At 51.3% G+C, this 21699-nt stretch overlaps 1 protein-coding gene across 1 annotated transcript in view; it reads right to left on the bottom strand.

The window, feature by feature from the left end:
- Positions 1-16467: 16467 nt before the first annotated feature.
- Positions 16468-21699, bottom strand: part of ADGRD1 (adhesion G protein-coupled receptor D1) — a 142235-nt gene continuing 137003 nt past the window's right edge. The window contains exons 23-25 of the mRNA XM_055080627.1: positions 21398-21439; positions 19983-20075; positions 16468-18628 (exon numbers count right to left, since the gene is read on the bottom strand). Of these exons, the coding sequence (XP_054936602.1) occupies positions 18533-18628; positions 19983-20075; positions 21398-21439 (231 nt within the window). The 3' untranslated portion in view covers positions 16468-18532. The remainder of the gene's footprint in view (positions 18629-19982; positions 20076-21397; positions 21440-21699) is intronic.

Below are 21699 nucleotides of genomic sequence, written 5' to 3'. Positions count from 1 at the left end.
TTTTCTTTTCCAAGACCACTTCTAGGGTGTTGGTCTGTGTTCCTTTGCTAAGCAAAGGCAGCATCCATGCTCAGGTAAGTGGGTCATTAACCTGGGGAATTCTAGTTCATGGTGGTGGTTTGGAGCTAACTAACTCACCCTTTCCCACGCTTCAGGACACTTGCGATGCCTTCAATGTTCCCTCCTGGGCAGCTGAACCCACCCTTCCCACCACATTATTTCTATTCACCAACCAAGCTCTGCTCCAACACCTTGCACATGCACCTGTCCTCAGGCAGAGCAGCCTTCCAGTCTGTGCAGGCTGAAGGTCAGCTTTTTCTTCCAGAAACACAACCATCTGTATAGTTTCCTATTGCTGACCTAACAAATTACCACAAACTTAATGGGTTAGACAACACAAATTTGTTATCTCACAGTTCTGCAGATCAGAAGACTGACGTGGGTCTCACTGGGCTAAAATCAGGATGTCTGCAGGCTGTTTCTTCCTGGATGCTCTAGGGGAGGACCTGCTTTCTTGCTCATCTGGGTTGTTGGTAGAAGTCAGTTCCTTGTGGTTGTAGGACTGAGATCCCTGTTTCCTTCTGACTGTCGCATGAGGGTCTTTCCACCTGCTAGGGGCCGTGTATGTGCCTTGGTTCACAGCCCCTCGCTCCATCTTCAGAGCCAGCAGTAGCTGTCGAGTCCCTCTCATGCTTTGAATCTGTCCTTTTTCTTCTATCTTGTCTCTCTTGTTGACTAAAAAAAATGCACAACTGAAAAGTTGAGAGTTATGTTTTATTTGGTGGACATTCTTAGGACTTCAAGTCCAGGAGGCAGCATCTCAAGTAACCCTGAGAGAACTGCTCCTGATTTTGGATGCAGGCAGCAGTAAGCGGCAGCTTGCAGCAAGCGGCAGCGAGCAGTAGCTGGAAGCAAGATCTTAGTTCCTGGACCGGGAGTCCTAACCACTGGACCACAGGCGCCAGTGGCTAGGGCTTGGGTCCCTAGTTCTCGCTGCCTTGTCAAGAATGAATTCAGGCAAGGAGGCAGGAGATAAAGAGAAAAGTGAAAAGTTTATCAGAAAAGCAGAGTACACGTGGAAAGACGCACGGGCGAACTCAGAGAGAGTCATGAAGAGTCGTTGCGCCTTTGGGAAATTTAAATCCCTTTTAAGGGGGCAGTCTTCTGGGTCTTTGTCTTCTTCTTGGCCAATCGTACTGTTTTGACCCCATGTCTAATTTGTCTCTGGATCCTCCCCTGGGCGTGCACACACCCCTCAATCGAGATGGATTTCATCGCAAAGGCGTCTGGGAGGAAGATAGCAAGACTTACTATGGTCTGGGATCCCCTGGCTTACCGACCCCTTGAAGGCTTTTGCGCATGTGCAATGTCTCCCTTGCCCCAGGGATGGGAAATGTATGACCTCTTGATCTTTTAACAGGGTTTAGCCCCTCTCTGTCCCTGCCATAAAAGTGTCCAATGTCCAGTTATCCACCCTCTTCCTGTTGCTGTTTCTTATATCGAAGTGCAGATCTCAAAATATAGACGGGAGTCTGGTCATAAATATGTAGTCCTGGAGCCCTTTATTTCTTGCCTCAGGAAATGTAAACAGGGCGCTGGTGAGGAATGTCCAGCCTGGAGCCCATCTTCTTCTTCCCCCGGGAAGTGTGAACAGTTGTAAATGTCTAGCCTGGAGTCCATCTATCTCCTGCCTCACTCCTAGGAGGTGAGGGGGGAGCCAGGATATACAGAAGTTTTTGCAACAAAGGGCAGGTAGTCTGAACTTCAAAAGATTATTGTTATTAAAGAAAACCAGATATTTCAAGTTAAGGACTTTAGTGCTTTTCTATGTATCAGAAGATGCAAGAGTCTGGGCTCACTGAAATCATTCCTTTGATATGCACCTCAGCTATGGGGTCGGGGGCAGTATCCTGCATTTTCACATCCTGAGTTTCCTTAAGGTACGCCCTTAGGGGTGGCTGCAATCTGATGGCTGCTAGATGGCAGGTATTCTTTGTTTCCTTCCTGAGTTCCCTCAGGGCTCACTGTGGGGGGGGGTCAGGGGGCTGCAGTCGCTGATGGCTGAGACATCTTTGTTTACTGATATGGCTAGCAGTATTTTATTTCTCACTCTGACAGGATGGGAAGGAGAACCCTATTTTAAGGACTCATGTGATTAGACTGGGCCCACGTGGGTCATCCAGGATGCCGTCCCCTCACCTAACTGCACCCTCAAGCCCCCCTCTCCCAGGTAAGGTAACACAGTCACAGGTCCTGGGCATCAGGGTGTGGACACCTTTGGGGCCACTGTTCTCCCAGCCACACCCTCACGGACTGGAATCAAGGCTCTCCCCCTCCGTTTCCCTGATGGGATGCTGTGCTGTGACTTGATGAACTGCTTCTCTGTCCCCATCCTCTGACTTGAGGGTCAAACCTCCTCAAGGTCAAGAAGGGTCTCAGATCTCCGAAGGTCCATTCAGTGAATATGAACTGATGCCAAGGTGAATCCTCAGGACACCCGCGGGCAGGAGGTGACTGGAAGTTACGGACCAGGAGGGGCCGGGGCGCTGGTGAGAGTGTGCCCCACGAGGGGGTGCCCGCGGCTCGGCACCAGCCACGGCTGCCACGTGGCATGGGTCTCAGAGCTGCCTGAGCCCTGACTACTCAAGAATGTCAGGAAATCAGAATTTTAGGCAAAACAGCTCAATCTTCAAGCACTGGCCACTAATTGACATTGTTTCTGCACTGACCAGGTTGAGCGCCTGGGGGTCCCCCAGCCTGTGTTCCTGCAGTTTACAATCTCCGCCCTGGGAAATTTCTTATGTGACAAACCCACCCAGCGCCTCCGTCCCGGGCCTTCAGAGGGACATCTCTAGGATCAGATCTGGCGTCTCCCACTCGCGTCACCCCGCTCAGAGGCTCTCTCCACCTCCTCTTAGCCTCACCTGCCGCCCCAGCCCCTCCTCCGAGGTCCCACCACCCCAGAACAGTCCTCAGCCCTACTGTGCTCACGCCCTCAGCCCCAGTATTTCCCAGCAGTGGAATGTCCCCTCCCCGGTCCCCGTTTGCTGCGGTGTGCTCTTGGAGAGAAAAGGTTCCCGTTCCCAGGGAAATGCCTTCGACAATTCCCACGTGTGAAAACCTGTCTCCTGGATAGAGGCACACGATCTGCTACCTCATAAAGCATCGCAACAAAGTTAACTAAACGCTGCGACGAAGTCACCATCCCGTGGACACCAAGCATGGGAATTCAGCTCTTAAGAGGAACCGTGTGGCTGAAAGTGAGGCCACTAGTGAAACAAGTGCTGGGAGTGTCTGGACATTTTACACAGACATCACCAGTGCTCCCTGGAAGCTGTTTCAATCATCCATTGCCGGTAGATGACAAACCGAGGAATGCTCTACAGCAGCGGCCCCCAACCTTTCGGGCACCAGGGACCGGTTTCTGGAAGACAATTTCTGCACGGACCGGAGGGGGAGGGTGCGGGTTGGTGGCTCCGGCGGTAATGCGGGCGACGGGCAGCCTTAGGAGCAGCAGATGAAGCCTCTCTCGCTCGCCGCTCACCTCCTGCTGTGCAGCCCGGTTCCTAACAGGCCGCGGAGCGCTACCGGGGTTTGGGGACCCCTGCTCTAAAGGTCTAAGGCAGGGTCGAAAAGACCCACTGGGGATCTGGAGTTTGGGGCTATCGAAATTCTAGAAATATTCACAGCCCTTTTTCCTGGAGCTGCTGAGGAAGCATCCAGTGTGACCAGCAAGATTCTACTGACCTCCCCGGTCCCGGAACGTTTCTCTTTCGTATAATCCACATCTCTATAGCAAAGCTGCCTTCGTGTTCAGGGCAAAGCTTTGGGCACCGTCCATGATTCCCCCTCTGCCTCACATCCCACATCTACGGCATCTTATAAGTCCTAGAGGGTCGACCTCAAGTATATACATGTCTTAGGTGATGTTCCCCCAGCTCCGCAGGCGACCTGGCCCCACCCCCTGGTCTCCCACGTCTTGTCCCATGAGACTTCTCTGCCCTCTCTGCACTGCACCCACTCCTGTTCAGCTCCTTTCATCTCGCTGTTCCTTCTTCCATTATTTTCCCCAAGACTTCAGCTTAACCGTCAGCCCTCAGAGAGGCTTTCCCTGACCGCTGTGCTAGATTACAATTAGCGTGCATACACACACTCACGCATATAAACACATACCCCTACTATGTACTATGCCTACACACTTATGCATATATGTACACCTTCACACATACAGATACATACACACCCCTACACACTCACACAAACATACCCACTCAAACACACATACACCCACCCACTTACAAATCCACACGAACTCTACATGTTTGCACATACACACTCCTACACGTTACACACACACGCGCGCACACACACACGCACACACAGTCTATCACATTGCCCTGCATCAGGGGCCTCCGAAGGCACATCGCCACCTGGAGTCACCGCGCCCATGCTTCAGTTTTTTGATCACCATTGGCCTCATCCACTAGGACACCATCTCCAGGAGGACAGGAGCCTCGTCTGACCTGTTCAGTGTCTCCTCCACAATTTCTAGAACTTTCCCTACCATGTGGCAGGTACTCAATGAGCATGGGTTGGATAATGAATAAGCCTTCATCTCAAAAAGGTCCTGAGGCTGTAGCAGAGCCCCCACATCCCTAGGCAGGGGCTACATCCCACCCACAACACCACCCCGTCTCCTCTCCTCCAGTTCTGCACGTACCACATAAATGTATCACTACCGTGTATGTCTTTAAACATGCGAGTCCTCCCTTAGGCTTACACAGTGCCAACAATGCTTTAATACTTATTTTTTGAGTGTTTAACTTAATCAGATATTTGTGTATCCCTCCCTCCAGTCTTACTGACCTAGTTGCAAGTGTAATGGTGATTCAGAACACACTCTCCGAGGCTCAGGTCCCTTGTTTATAAATGGTGAACGCTCCATTCAGAAGTGAGAACACAGTAAAAACTCTCTAAACCATGTTTTTTAGCTTTGGAAAACCATTTGCGAGCCCAGAGGCGAGATTAAAGCTACAGCGAGATTCTAATTCTATGACATGAGGAGGAAACAGTGAAGCAAAAATAAAATATAAATAGAACTTTAAATAAGATTAAGCGCATTAGAACTCATAAAATAGATGTACCAGAGGCAAATAATAAATAAATCCTAATCCTTACAGGAGAGGATGTTCTAGGAAATGTGGGTCTCGGCTCCGAGGCCTGGAATGCAAGATAACAAGACAGCAGGTAAGCCCGTGCGACAGATTAGCTAAACGTGCCTGTGAGGGAAACTTTGGTGCCCAGCACGCGTAGTCTACCATAAAAACTGCTTTTGGACTTCCCTGGTGGTCCAGTGCTTAAGACTCCGCGCTCCCGTTCCCCGGGGGCCCGAGGTTCGATCCCTGGTTGGGGAACTAAGACCCTGAATGCTGCCTGGTGTGGCCTAAGTAAAAAGCTGCTTTTACTGACGCACACACAAAGGGTTGCAGCAGTCAAAGGCAAATCCCCACATCTCAGTGGCCAAAAATAACAGTTCATTTTTCACCCGTGCCTGGTGTCAATCAGGGACGGACAGGGGTGCCCTGCTCACCGCAGGTGCCCCAGGACCCGGGCTGTCACCATGTCAGAGGGGGGAGGAGCTCCACAGGACGTCAGATGCCCTGGGATAGAAGTGAATCATGACCTCCATCCAGCAATCCCGTTACTCCAGGTGGGTGAGACCAAACTCCAAGACACAGGAATGAGATGAGCTCTCTAACGGGGCCCCACCCTGTGCTGTGGAGGCTCAGAGGAGACAGCATCAGGGGCAGACTGGGGTCTGGGAGGGCTTCCCAGGGGGCTCAGGAGAGGCAGCCTCGCCCATGAAGAGGAGGGCAGGAAAGGCTGAGCCTCAGACGTTTCTGGAGGTGCGTGGAGGTCTGAGCGCCGTGTGGGTCTCAGCCTTTGCCTCTTTCGGTTCCTGCTCTTTAACCGCTGATGTGGATTCTCTCCAGCAGCACCGAGATCAGACCGCAGAGCAGCCAGTCTGGGCACTTTCTCCACCTAAGGACAGGCCTGCCACCACGGGAGAGAGCTCACTTCATCTGGACACAGGGGCTGTTGTAGCCCCATCTTAGACCTTCCTTCCGGGAGCCGTCCCCACCAGAATCTCTCATCTTTCCCAGCGATGGCTAAGCCGTGGGCAGATGGCATAACCCTTCCTGCTGTGCAGTGTTCCCTGGTCTCTTCTCTTCAAAGTGTGACTGAGCAATCAGTACACGATAGAGGGTGGACACTTTTGGCCCAGTAATCCAATTTCCAGGATTTATCCACGACAGCTGATGTATGCAAAGGTGTACCTACAGATATTTCATAATGGCAATTATACCCCTTACAGACTGATAATGGCAAAAATACCCCAAGAATCCAACAACCTGGAATTGATTAAATATAAGAACATGGGCATCCATAAGATAAGACAGCAGGCACCACCACCACCAGAGCCTCCTGGGAGAGCCTGGGGGTCGAGGTACTTTTAAAGTCTCTTCAGGGGACTCCTTTAGCCAGAAGACAATTGCTGCTGGAGAAGAATGACTGACGTCACTAAAAATCATTACACTCTATTCATACATTTAATTGTTAAGAAAGAAACAGTTACAATAAAGTGTGTGCAATCAGAACCCATTTTCATGAAGATAGATACACACTCAGGTGTGTGTGTACACACTCAAACTCACACACACCCAACCTGAAAAGCCATAGCATATTTATCACTGTTCTCTCACTGGTGATTTTTTCCTGCCTTTTGCTCATCAATAACTAACGCATTTTCTACAATAATTATGCATTTTTGCAATAAAAAAGGATAACAGTTTTAAAATGCTTCTTATCATCCAAACAGAGTTGTTAGCACTTGGATGCTTGGGGATGGATATACAAGATGCTGATACCACGGAACCTGAAAGAACAGTTTTAGCGCTGCTTACAGCGATGGAAACTGATGTGAATTGGAAATTAATTTAAATACGTTTGTGTACCTGGAGTCTAATATTCACTGGCTAATTTTTCCCCATAATCCCTAATCTTGAAAATTCTTGCTCAAGAAGCTGCTCTTTAAAAATTCACAAATGCACCTTAAATAAATAGATGAGCTCCTAAAACTTGATCCACTGTTCCCCAAAACAATGGTGTGGAGGAGCTTCACACACAAAGAAGCAGAATTCTTTCCGCCTCCCACACAAGTATGCGCGGGAGGTCCGAGGATTCACCACAGGGGCCAGTGAGGCCCAGGCTGGGTCCCCGAGGGCAGAGAGTGGGGTAGCGAGAGAGGGCGCTGAGGGCTGCGGGCCCCCAGCGCAAGGCCGCGGTCACAGTCCCTGCGGCCCCGCCCTCCCGTCCAGGCCCCGCCCCTTCCGCAGCGGTGTTTTCAGTGAGTCTGTGCAGGAAGCCCAGGGAGGGCGGGCGGGGCTGGAGGGAGGGTGACCCTGTGAGTCCAGGCAGACCCACGGTCGGTCGGGAAGGGAGCTGAGCGTCCTCAGGTGTGAGTGACGTGATCGGGGCTCCGGGGCTGCAGCCCCTGATTTCTAACCAACCTTCGGAAGACAGAAGGGAAGCCACTCTGAAAACCCAGCAAATGGCTCAGAAAACCTACTTCGAGGATTAAGAAAAGCATGAAACTATTGACTCGTCCTCTGGACCCTTCCTGGGCCTCTGATATCACAACGATGGCCCAGCGTCCTGCTGTGGAAGGAAGGAGGCAGGGGAGGGGAGGTGACGTGTTTCCTCTAGGACCCACATCACTGCAGAGGCCCTGCTCCCCGCCGGGCCCATCACATGAAAACACTCTCTGCGGATCGCTCTTCTCCAGCAGCTGCTGTCGTGGGCAGAGCTGGGCAGGAGCTGCCCTGCATGGGGCAGGTGAGAACACCCAGGCCGAGACCCGTGAGGCAGATGAGTGCTAGGCCCCAGGGGTGGTCAGGGAGCTGCAGCCCGGCATCCCCTGAGATGTGGGAAATGCAGAATCCCAGGCCCCGGCCCCAGCCCAGGAATCAGCATCTGCAGTGTAAGCAGCCCCAGGGGACTCGTGAGCACGTCGTTCTCTGAGGAGCCGGAGGGCGGCTGCTCTGTCCAGTCAGCACAGCACAGGGGGCAGAAATGCATCCATTGTGGCTGCATCGGGTGGGGCAAGTCCGCTGTGAGCGACTGCAGACCTCAGTCCACAGGAGCTCACATGAGACAAGCTACTCTCTTGCACAAAACCCAAGTGTGGAGAAGTGTGGTCCAGGGCTGGTGTCATCATTCACAGTCATAAGGGAAGGTGGCTCCTGTCTCTTCCTTCTAGGAACTCCTCGATATCTGATTCTTCCTCATGTTCCAAAATGGCTGCTTGAGCTCCAGCCCCCACATCTACATTCCAGCTGCCTGAGACAGGCAGGCCACCGTCCTTATCTGACTCTACTCTCTCGAACTTCTCTAGTCACCTCCAAGCTTGGGGACAAGCTTCACACAGAGCCACGGCAGCCACAGCCTGTGCCCTGGGATGAGTGCTGGGCAAGTCAGAGTGATTCTCCCACCAGGGCCAGGTGTGAGCATTCTGTGTGCCCCAATGCTCCCCACCCCACGTGGAAAGAGTCTGTGCAGCGTCCACCTATAGGACCCAGCGGGGAGAGAAGGGAGAAAGTCAATACACTTAGTGAAGAAAAATCTCTCAAAACTCGGGAAATCTGTAAAACCGGAGACAGAACCTGGGGCCAGGACTGTCTGCTGTTTAACTGACAAACACAGCTTGAAGCAGAGGAGGTTCCAGAATATCCAGTTATGTGAACAAGCTACACGGGATGCAGCAGTCAGGCCATTAGCTCATCTACCTGGACAGACTCCATTAGGTCCATTACCCTCCTTGATTAAATCTCCTCCAAGGATGCCTGTCAGAGGTGAAGGAATAGTCCCACATGGGCTTGGGGAGACGCCAGGGCAGCATCTGGGTGGTGTCCCCCCGGACTGCAACCTCCCTCAGCCCCAAGCAAGAAGCACACAAGGCCCTTCCTGCTGCCTGGGGACATCCGGGGGCCCAGCTGTGAGCAACGGGGAACTCTGCTGGCTTCTCTCCCAGCTGCACCTCCAGGACCCCTGTCCACAACCAGGGGTTCCAGATCTCTCCACCCTCCCCACAGCTCTCCTTGGGGGGTAGCTGTGGCCTGGCTCCCCCATGTCACACCGTGGTTCCGCACTTCCTGAGCAGACACCAGTGTTCCCTCACACATCATGGCTCAGGTGCCTCCCCGGGAAGGAGAATGGGACCATGAAGGCTGGTTTTAGACCAGTCCGGGTTTGCCCCTGCACTGGTGTTTGGCCACCCTCCCCGGAGTCATCCAGGAGATGCAGCGTTCTCTCAGCAAGGAGCACGGTGGGGTCTTGGACGGAGACCCCGTGTCCACTGCTGCCCTCTGTTGTTCGGAGAACGGAATTAGAGCTACTGCAACTGCAGGTTTTACTCGTTTCACAGAATAAAACCTCCTACAGAAGTGGGAGGGACTCAAAATTCACACTGACATGAAGAAACCGACCCCTCCTGTTTCAGATTCCATCCTGCCAGGGTGGCAACTTAACCTTGGATGATTTGGGGATTCCGCACCCCCTTTCCACCTTTTCTGCAGAGATGAGTCCATGTCCAGGGGGTATATGTAGCACAAAAGTATCCAGGAGCGGGGATCAGAGCCCTGGGAACTGCACCTGAGAACCTGCCCACTGGCTTCTCCCTCCTCCGTCTTCTGAGTCTAAAGAGGTCAAGGGACTGGAGGGGAGAAAGCACTTTCCTTGTAGCCACAGTGCACCTTGGTGAAGTGACAGGAGAGAGCTGGCAGCCATAGCTCACTCCCATCATATTATCAACAGCTACCCTGCTTTGCACGGGATGTGCTTTATCAAAGCCTTATTCCATCTGGGGGAAGGGCATTCCTGACTTCCCAGCCCCCTCTGGGCTTCCTGTCTCCCCAAAGAGGGGGAAAATGCTTTATCACTAGAGAAACACTTCTGAGGGTCACCACCCTAGACACAGACCCACTAAAAGATGCAGATTTGTCATAATATTACAGAACACTTCTCCTACCACACATGTTAACACCACAGCAAAAAAAGAGCTGGTATATTAACAGATTAGGCTGAGAGAGCTGCAAGCTGCAGACTCTATGAGGAGTACGGTCCATAGGGAAAGTCCAAAGTCAAGAGTAAAGAAGGAAAAACAGGAAGTTGAAGCCTCAGGCACCTACAGCTGCAGTGAACAGTCTACAGAGCCCAGCTCCTGGTCAGATTAACATAAATCCTCACACTAAAGTCCTATTTACCTCAGTTTCTAACACCCAATACAGATATGTTTAGCTTTTAACAACAAGAAAAAAAAAATTGTAAGGGATACCAAAAGGCAAAGAAAACAAAACAAAAAACAAGTATCAGAGTACTTTTAGGTGTACAACATAATGACTTGATACTTGTATACACTGCAAAACAATCACCACAATAAGTCTAGTTAACATCCATCACCATACATGATGGTGATGGATGTCATAGCTACAGAAGTTTTTTCTTCTTGTGCTGAGAACTAAGATCTTCTCTCTTCGCAACTTTCAAATATGCAAGACAGTGTTATTAACTGTAGTTGCCACGTTGTACGTTATAGCCCCGGGACTTACTTATTTTATACCGAGAAGTTCGTACCTTTTGATCCCCTTCATCCATCTTGCCCACTACCCAACCCCCTACCTCTGTCACCACCAACCCACTCCCTGTTTCAATGACTTCAGCTTTTTTAGATTCTTCATATCAGTAAGATCATACAGTTTTTATATCTTTCTCTGCCTGACTTATTGAACTCACATTTCCTGATTTCAAGACTTCCTATAAAGCTATAGTAATCAGGCAGTGTGGTATTGGAAGGGGAAAAACAGACACATGGACCAATGGGACAGACTAGAGACCCCTGAATGAGAACCATGCACACACAGTCAACTGACCTTTGACAAAGAAGCAAAGAAAACTCAACAGTGAAAGGACAGAGCTTCAAACAAAGGAGGCTGGTGCAATTGGACGTCCACAAGAATATCGATGGACAAGAGAATGAGTCTTGACTTAAACTTCAAACCTTATACAAAATTTAATTTTAGAAGGGTCATATATTTAAATTTAAAGCTAAAACTATAACATGTTTAGAAGAAAAGATAGGGAGAAGTCTTTTCAATCTAAGGTTTGTTAAAGATTTCTTAGACATGACACCAAAAGTATGATTGACAAAAGATAAAACAAATACATGGCACGTCATCAAAATAAAACATTTGCTCTGGAGTGACATCATCATCATAGCAGGCTAAGAGCTTTCTACCATCTTCCTTCCAAAGATCACCAATTTAGATAATCAGCCACGGACGAGAGAGCCTAGTGGAAGTCCAGGAGTCCAGTGGAGAAGTTCCAGACACCACTGGAGCAAAACAATCTGAAATTGGACACACTGAAAAGGTAGAGGGGCAGTTTCACTTTACCCTCATCACACATTCCCGGCTCAACTTGGGGCCAAGAGAGACCTTCTCAGATTCTGATTTCTCCCACGGGGTAAAATGAGAGCGTGTGAGTGAACACCCGGCCCCCCCAGCTGTGTGGATACTGCCAGAGACCCACATCTTTCTCATCCCATCCAGAATGCCGGGGTGTGCTGCCTTACTAGGGGGTGGGGAGCGTCTGGGAAAGTGGCATACGGGGCTCTCACAGGGAATGAAAAGGAGAAAGACCCCACCGACCACATTACAGACGCCATCGGGAGGCTGGCCCTTGACCTCCCGCTGCTCCATGACTTCCGCCCACACACGAAACCACTGCCCGCAGGCTCCCCGTGGACACCCCCAAGGGCCCCAGGAGTGGGCCTTTGAAAGGTGGCCGTGAGCGTGAGTGCAAAGTCAGCGTGACTCTCCGAGCCCGGGAGGAACCTCACAGACCCGATAGCAAAAGGGAGGCTCAGTACTCAGCCTGGTGCTTTGCAGGATGGAGAGAAGCTGTATGAGCTTAAGAATTCCGTCACAAGAGGGAACAAAAAGTATGGAGTAGATGATGGCCTTTCCCATAGAAAAGGCCTGAGAAAGCCTCGGAATACTTAAGGCTGAGAGGAGGATCACAAAAAAAAAGATAGAAGACTCAAACAAACCAAATCAGAAATAAAAGAGGGGACATTACAACTGATACCACAGAAATGCTAGAGTTTTAAGAGTGCACTGTGAACAATTTTATGCCAACAAATTGGAAAACCTAGAAGAATGGATACATTCTTAGAAAGATACAGCCTACCAAGACTGAATCATGAAAGTATAGAAAATCCAAACCAGTATTAAGTAATGAGATTGAGTCAATAATCAAAAACCTTCCAAAAAAGAAAAGCCCAAGACCAGATGGTTCACTGGTGACTATGCTACCAAACAGATAAAGAAAAACGAACACCAACCCTTCTCAAACTCTTCCGACAAATGGAAAAGGAGGGAACTCTTCCAAACTCATTTTACGAGGCCAGCACTACCCTGATATCAAAGCCAGTCGAGGACACTACAAGAAAAGAAAACTGCAGGCCACTATCTCTGATACATATAGAGGCAAAAATTGTCAACAGAATACTAGCAAACTGGATTCAACGGCATATTTTAAAAAATCATACACCATGATTTATCCCTAAGATGCGAGGATGGTTCAACATATGCAAATCAATACATGTGATACACGACATTAATAGAATAAAAGAGAAAATCATATTATCGTCTCAATAGACGCAGAAAACTCATTTGGCAAAATACAGTATCCATTCATGATTAAAAACTCAACATATTAAAGGCCATACATGACAAGCCCACAGGTAACATACTCAACCATGAAAGGTTGAAAGCTTTTCCTCTAAGATCAGAAACAAGACAAGGATGCCCACTCCCACCCCTCCTATTCAACAAAGGAGTTGAACAGTACTGGAAGTCCTAGCCAGAACAATAAGGCAAGAGAAAGAAATAAAAATTATCCACATCATAAAGGAAAAAGTGAAATTCGCATATTTAGACACCCCTAAAGATTCCCGCCCAAAACTGTTAGAACTAACAAAGGAATTCAGTAAAGTTGCAGGATACAGAATCAACGTGAGTGAATGGATGGATAAAGAAATGTGGCATATATGCGTAATATATATTTATATGTACTATATATATATAAAAAATACACACACACATACACACTCACAATGAATGTTATTCACCTGCCAAAAGAAGGAAATTCTGCCATTTGAGACAACACGAATGTACCTTGAGGGCACCATGCTAGGTGCAATTAAGTCAGGCAGAGAAAGATATAAAAACTGTATGATCTTCCTAATATGAAGAATCTAAAAAAGCTGAAGTCATTGAAACAGTTGGTGGTGACAGAGGTGGGGGGTTGGGTAGTGGGCAAGATGGATGAAGGGGATCAAAAGGTACAAACTTCTCGGTATAAAATAAATAAGTCCCGGGGCTATAACGTACAACGTGGCAACTACAGTTAATAACACCGTCTTGCATATTTGAAAGTTGCGAAGAGAGAAGATCTTAGAAGTTCTCAGCACAAGAAGAAAAAAACTTCTGTAGCTATGACATCCATCACCATCATGTATGGAGACGGATGTTAACTAGACTTAACTGTGGTGATTGTTTTGCAGTGTATACAAGTATCAAGTCATTATGTTGTACACCTAAAAATACTATAATGTTGCATGTCAATCATACCTCAATAAAAAATAATAATAAAATTAGAAAAAGAAAGTAGGGAATTTGCCAATGATGGGAACGGAGGACCGCCTCGAACCCCCATCTCCCCTACAGCACTTACACCCAAACTCCCTAAACATGGTGAAAAAATAGTTTAAAGACCAATTGGAGCCCAGAAGGATAATGTCCTCCATGGGTGTACTCCAAGTTCTGAGGAATCTCTGCGGGAAAGATGGCATGAGAAGATTGCTGTGAAAGGCGGCGGTGGGCTCTGGCGGAAGGAGGCGGGGACCAGGAGGGCATCAGGCTCCAGGGCAGCGGCGGGGATCCACCTGACAGCATCCTTTCTGGGGCGCCCCTGCGCCACCCACCGCGCTCAGGCCTCCAGGCTGAAGGAAGAGGAACAGCCGAAGCAGGGGAAGCAGCCACGACACCCCACCGGGCCTGCACCCACCTCCTCCAACCTCCCAGGAGCGAGCCGGGCCCGCGCCCCAGGGGCTGACCGTCTCCGTCTCCGGAGACGGACTTAAACACCTGGGAACCCGCCAGGGCATTATCACAGGACGCACGCAGCAGGCTGTGCCATCAGTCCCAGAGCAGGGGACTGCAGTGTGCGAGCGCAGCTCGTGTGGGACATCGGCCCGGTCCTGACTCTCACCAAGGCGGCTTCACGTGAGCCACAGGAGCAGCGAGGAAACACCACAAATACGGGAACTGTTTCCCCTGCATATTCAGAGCGTCCATCCCCTCCTTCTAAGAGAAAGAGGAGGGAAATGTACAGACACATGTGAAAAACCTTTCAGTCTCAGGAGTGAGCAGAGCAATGCACGTTACGACATGTCACACATATTAAGTTGGGAATAAAAATACTGATAACGCTCTTTCCTGGTAAAGTATTTGGAAAATGAGAATATTGATAAGTCATCATTGGCGGCGAGAACTGACTCAGTAACCATTTCGGCAGAACGTTTCAAGAGTGATGGGGTGATTTACTCTTTTTGATGCAGAAACCCAATTTTGAAATTTTAACCTGGAAAATAATCAATAGAAGAAAAAAAAGCCATAAGCAGAAAGACATCAAGACATATCTATCGCTCTATCTAGCTAGAATAAGTGGATATAACATACATTACAATACATATATAATATGAAAATAAATACTCATAACATATGCTGTAGATACTATAGAAGCCTAGAAATTATCTCATTGTAAAATAGTACGAGGGTTTGGTAAAATATAGTATGTAGTTAAATGTTTTATGTATATACATTATAATTATGAACAATATCTAGTAATACGGAAAATGGTTTAAGAGAGTACAGCACGCTTAAAAGCAGATGTTTGCATAGCAGATATGATGTAGGACCGAGTAGATTATGTCTGCTGTGTGCCGGGAACCCAGAGGCACGTGGTAGAGCAAATGAACAAATAGAGCTGGTAGGAGCTCTGCACCTCCTGGGAAGAAGCACCCGTGTATATATATAAATGGTCTAAAACATACAACAAAGTAGGGAAACAGACTCACAGATACAGAGAACACACTGGTGGTTACCAGTGGAGGGGAGAGCAATATAGGGGAGGGGGAGGTACAAACTATTGGGTGTAGGACAGACCCAAGGATGTGCTGTACAACATGGGGAATAGAGCCAGTATTTTGTAATAACTGTAAATGGAATATAAACTTAAAAAAGATTATTTTTTAGTTTAGTAAGCATTTTTTTTCTTTTTCTTTTTATTGGAGTAGAGTTGATTTACAATGTTGTGTTAGCTTCTGCTGTACAGCAAAGTGAGTCAGTTATACATATACATATATCCACTCTTTTGTAGATTCTTTTCCCATACAGGTCATTACAGAGTATTGAGTAGAGTTCCCTGTGCCATACAGTAGGTCCTTATTAGTTATCTATTTTATATATAGTTACAATGTTGTGTTAGCTTCTGCTGTACAGCAAAGTGAATCACTTATCCATATACATAATCCACTCTTTTTAAGATTCTTTTCCCATACAGGCCATTACAGAGTGTTGAGCAGAGCTCCCTGTGCTGTGCAGTAGGTCCTTTTCTATTTTATATATAATAGTGTGTATATGTCAACCCCAATCTCCCAATTTATCCTCCGCCCCTCCCCACCTTTTCCCCCTTGGTAACCGTTAAGTGTGTTTTCTACATCTGTGACTCTATTTCTCATGGAATCTAAGATAATGGTACAAATGAACTTATTTACAACACAGAAATAGAGTCAGAGATGTAAACATTTTTTTAAAGACTTTAAAAAATAATACACCAGATTTAAAGACTTAGTATAGGAAAAAGAATGTAAAATAGCTCAATAAGTTTTAATGTTGCGTGTTGAAATATTTTTGACGTTAGCTTAAATAAAATATATTGTTACGTTTTTTTAAAAAAGAAGCACCAGTATTCTGTCCAGTACGTTAACCTGGGGAGACACAGGGCTGCACAAATCCCGCTACCTGCCCCCCCCAGGGAGGCTCCTGAGAGGCCAGGGCATCGCCCATCACAGTGTCCCAAGAGCGAGAATGCGCTGGGCACGTAGAAAGCGCTGAATAAATGTCTGCTGAGTGAATCCCAGGGTTGGATTTTACCCACGTTGTGTTTCTCTTCAGATTTTTGTAGAGAGACCCACAGTCCTGCTTGCCTTCCACTAGCAAAAGACGCTAAAGACCACACTTTATTTTAAGGACTTTAAGATTTTATTTCATAAAAATCACAACATATTTTCACTATGTAGTGGCATTCGTCGTCTTTCCTGTGCTACAAACTACTTTAAACACACTCTTCTCTCCAACTGCTTATATCTTTGGCCAAATTATGTGTAGATAATAAAATACTGCAGAAGCCCAAATATATAGCCTATAAATAAAGTGCACTACTCTCATTCTTCAGAAATAAAGGGTTTGCTCATTACTTCTCTCCGGATATATTAGCTGTGTAGGGTGAATATGCGGGGAGTTAAAAAAAACAAAACAAAGAGTTCCATCTAAAGTAAAAGCAGCTCCTTACTTGACTTGCTTCACCAGAAACTAAATAAGAAAAAAGAATCCAAGTGTAAATCTTAGGATACAGTGTTCTCACTTCTAGGTGCTCTTGGGCCTGACAAGGATCTAATGCCAAGTTACAAGTGATCTGGTTTCTGGAATCCTGAGGAGAGCCTGGAGCAGGGGCCGGGCGCACTGTTCGCCAGACACGGGCTCTCTGCCTGCATCAGCCAGGTTCACCCCTACGGCACACCCACGGGGAATATGCCCATGGCTTTGTCACGACGTGCAGAGTCGGCTGGTGCATCTGGGACCCACCCGGACGGAAGGACAGAGGTTAACCCCTGTGTCAACACGCTGCTCTGTGTCCCCTCCCCACCCCCCCCGGCTCCGGGTCCCCCACCCCCCGGGGGAGATGCCTGAAGACGGCTGTGTCACACTCATCATGATCAGGGCGTGAGCTACTTCACGAAGGTGCCAGAGGAAGAGGAAAAGGTCTGCGAGACGATGTAAAATCTCACTGGGAAACAAAGCAGACGTGTTGGGAGAGGCGGGGCGACGCGGTGGGGAGGCCTTTAATGCTGTCGCCGTCACAGTTTTCAAGGAAGATTTTCCAGTATCGAAAACAGGGTGGGATTTCGCACCCACACATTTCACAAGCCCTCTTGGTGCCGTCATCACAGGGTGACCTTTCACAGCCCGTTTCCCAGCTTTTCGATGGCGTCTCGGTTCACGTCTAGGACCGAACCCTAGCGTTCCACGGGGTCTCGCCCACACATGGAGCGCTAACGACCATCCCATTTCCCAGGGGGCTGAGTCCGGGTCCATAAGTTGACCCCAACTCGGAAGATACAGCTCTTGCCACCCTTCCCTGGCCGGGTCGGTCGGGAGCAGGGCCCTCCCCGGAGCGGCCGGCCAAGTGGCTCTGTGCGCAAGGTCCGCCGCTGTGGCGCCAAGAAGTCACGTTCCGCGCTCCCCTCCGCTGGGATCCGCTCGCTGGGGACACGGAGAAGCATTTCTACGGCAGGAGGAGGAAACCCTCTGGGGGACGTTATGCCTTGGGAAACGGTGGCTCTGATGGGCCACCGTGAACACAGAGGAGGCTCAGGGGCCAGGAGAGGGGGCGATCTGAAGGCTGACTTGGAGTCGAAGAGCCAGCACTCGGGAGGGAGGGGCGGAGGAGCCGTCGGAGCAGAACACCCCGGGCTCTTCGCCTACGCGAGGCCCCCCCCCCCCGCCGGCGCACAGACGGGGGCCGGGCAGCAGGTGCCTCCAGCGCAACGCCCTGGGCGTCAGCCGGGGCCTGGCGTCGGGGGCCCTGCTTTGGGTGGAGTCAGCAGGTGGCAAACATCCTCGAGCTCTTCCCCACGCGCCCCCAGGGGCCTCCGCCCAACCTCCCCTGCGGGACCCCACCTCTCTGGCCCCCGGCCCCCAGCGCGGCGCCCGCCGAGGCTAAACTCCCCTCCTGGTGCCATGGCCCCTGGGCCCCGTGTGCGCACGGCGTGGAGGGTCTGGGCTCTGTGCACTCGCAGTGACAAAGGGGAGGGACCGCTGTGTGCTCCGGGGGGCCCGTCCCTTGCCGTGTGTCAGGCTGCCGGCTCAGCGCTGGACTCCGTCACAGGAGAGGATGGCAGGAGAGGATGCTGTCACGGGGGGGCGGGGGGAGGGCCGTGACCCCCAGGTCCAGAGAGCGACGCGGAAAGGGTCCCAGTGGCGAAGGCAGAGCGATGCTGGCGTGCTGTCTGCAGCGGGTCGGGGGGTTCTGAGCGGCAGGCGGCCGGCTCCACCCGCGGCCTCTCTGCTCACACGGCAGACAGGTCCACGCGGTGCCCGGAGTGGCTGCTCTTGTCCCAAGGGGTGAGCTTGGTGGAGCCTGTACCAGGCCGGGTCCCGTTCATCTGCGGACCACAGAGGATCGAGAAATGGAGACTGCTCTGAGACGAGAAACCCAAGTCCCACAGGAGTGCTGAGAGCAAAGCCTCGGGCCAGAAAGCTGCCTGGGGATCCCTGGGGGCGGCCCCACCGCTCCCCAGAAAAGCGAGGACCCAGAGGGCGCAGCCCTCTCCACCTTCTCTGCACAGGTTCCCCTGCCTCATGGCTCCCGGGTTCTGGGGGCGCTCACCAGGCAGTCATTCATTCATCAATCTACCGTTCACTCATTCACTCACTCACTCACGCACGCCTCTATTCATCCATCCGCTTATTCACTTATCCCTTCGACACTGACTTATCGAGCAGGCTGGGCACCGGGGCCTGCTCTAGGCTCTGGGGTCACACCAGGGAACAGAGCCGACCAGCCCCTTGCCCCCGGGAGCTCGCGTTCCAGTGGGCGAGGCACACAACGGCCATCAAGCGAATGAACAAACCAAACAACCGCCAAGAGGAGCGGGCACACGACGCTGGGATGGGTGCGGGCACCTTTGCTCAGTGCCGTCCAGGAGGGACCTCCTGAGGATGGGCCCCTGAGCGAGGGCCTGACTGACAGGTGGGGGGCTGCAGTGCGGCGAGAACCCAGGATATCGCCTGCTCCAGGCTGCCCGGGGGCCCTGCCTGGGGGTCTGCGGGGACAGAGGGATGAGGGGCCCCGTCCCGCAGGAGGAAGGCGAACCACGCCCAGTGCTGGAAGGTGAGCGGCTTGTTCAGACGCCTGACCATCCAGACCCAATTTCTCAGGCATCTGTAGGGGGAGGAGACCTGATGTAGAGGCCGGGCTGTGTCCAGTGACTTTGGGGCCTCTTAGAGGACACCATCAGCATGTCCAGTGTCTGCCTCCTGGTCAATTGGTCCTTCCATCCCACTAAGTCAACATAAGAAGTACTGGCCCTGGGAAATGGGGCACGAGAGAGGGCCCGGTGATTTCGTGAGGAGGGGGACCCTGCTGTGGGTGTGACATCAGCTCGTGCCGCCTGCAGGCCTACGTCAGGTGTGAAAGGACCAGCACCCGAGCCGAGCCTCCACCGCCCCGACCTGGGCAGCCGTCCGCCCGACGCTGATGGTGCAGACAGACGATAGAGCTCGGGGAAGGAGTGAGCGGAGGGCGGGGGGCTGGGGCTTTAAGAGACGCAGCCTCAGGACCACGTGGTCCTCTGTAAGGCAGAGGCTGCGTGTAGCTCAGTGAAGCTGGAAAGCGAGTCCCGGCTGACGAGGACAGAGAACAAGAGGCCTGGGTCAGTGTGGGTTGAGGATGGAAGGTACCCAGAGCAGGACCGGCCCGCGCGGGAGGGGCGCACACGAGACGCCACATGCACTCACGATGTCCGAGTTGAAGGGCTTCACGTTGGCCTGGCGGGTGGAGCTGCTCGTGAGGGACCAGACCTTGGTTTTGTGCTTGAAAGCAGCTCTCACCTTCAAAGGCAGAATGGACGGCTCGTTAGAAGCCATTTCAGAAGTTGAAAAGGCAACAAGAGGTCATTCTAAACGGTGCCGAGGAATTTGTGCTGCAGGGTGAGGACAGGACTCGGAGGCGTCAGATCCAAACAGAGTCGGTGGTTCCGGAGCCGCGCTACGGACGTGTCACTGGTTCGTGCGACAGACACGGGCTGCGTCCCGTGCCGCTCCCAGCCCTGCACGGGGAGAAGGCTGGACCTGGCCTGACCTTTGCCGACCTCACAGTGCTGGGTGGGGAGACGGGACACACTCGACGGTGAACAGCCTGGGGGCCGAGCGTGTGACCGACACAGAAACCACACAAAGCAGTAAATGAAGAAGCCCACGCGCGCGCGGGGCGGGCCGTGTGTGGTCCTGAGGCTGTGCCTCTCCCTCCCGCCCCCTCTGCCGCGTGGATCAGTCTCAGGCCCTGCTTGGGCTGCTACCTGCTCTTCGCAAACACGTGACCTCTCCTCCACTGGCCGCCTTCGCCCTGGGCGACTCATCCTGCCTGCCCCTCCCCCCATCTCCTCCCCCACCGCCCGACCTATCCTCGTGCAAATGCGCGGACTCTCCTGGAAAAGCACAGAGGCGGGTGGTGCTCCCGCCTGGTTCTCAGTCACCGGTCCAGAGGCATTTCCCCAGGACCACAGCCGGCAAGGGACTCAAATGCCAAGGAACACAATGCCACTCCCACAGTTTACAGGTAAAACTCCTCCCACGGACTGTGGGTCCCGAGGGACAGGATCTAGAGCAGCTTCCACCATCCCCACGGCCAAGTACACAGCAGGTGCAATGCCCCAGGCTGCCCCAAGAGGAATGCGCTCACTCCAGGTACCCCAATGCCCTTGGAGGCCCCACCGTAAAAGTCCCCTCTCTAACCCCTGCAGTCAGGAGTCCTCCTTACACCCCAGGCCAGCTTCCTGAATGCCTTTGGGGGGGATGTGCTGGGAGCACATCTGCACCTTACTCTCCCTAAAATGCCAGATGCCGAGCAAGGTCCTGAACCTCCAGCTCAGCTGTTCCACAATGTCGCCATGTCCCCTGGTCCCCCACGCAGCCAGCAGTGCCCGTGTGACGTCAGTGCAGGAGGATGTGTGCGTGTTGCTTAGCAACCGGGACGAGGGAGAGAGAGCTGATGGAAAGCAGCCCCCCTGCACACAACCTGTCACCAATACCAAGGCTTATTCAGGGTTACATTCCCAGACACCAGCCTGATGCGGCAACATTGCCCCTGCTCTCTGCGCCCTTTCAGAAATGAAAAACCAGCTTCATATTGTCACGAAGCGGAGCAGACATACCTCTGAATTCAGGAGACAATGAAAAAGGAAGATGAAAAATCCCTGGGGAGGAAGGGGAGGAAAACACAGAATTAGAGCCACTTGCATTTTGTTGCAAACGCTTTCTGAGGGTTCTTTCCAATGCCACCTATGGGCTCTGAGGGTGGCTCTGGCATGGCTTGGTGCTGGGGAGCACGGGGTTAGCTGTTTTGCTGGGCCCTACGGTCTGGAGTCCCTAAGGGTGGAAGGCATCCTGTAATCTAACCTAAACGCAGGCGGCCGCCATGACCAAGACACAAAGCCAGGTGGACGCCCAGACAGGC

Source organism: Physeter macrocephalus, chromosome 19 (assembly GCF_002837175.3).
Source record: "Physeter macrocephalus isolate SW-GA chromosome 19, ASM283717v5, whole genome shotgun sequence".
NCBI classification, from domain to species: Eukaryota; Metazoa; Chordata; class Mammalia; order Artiodactyla; family Physeteridae; genus Physeter; species Physeter macrocephalus.
This window is presented reverse-complemented; position numbering and strand designations above follow the sequence as displayed.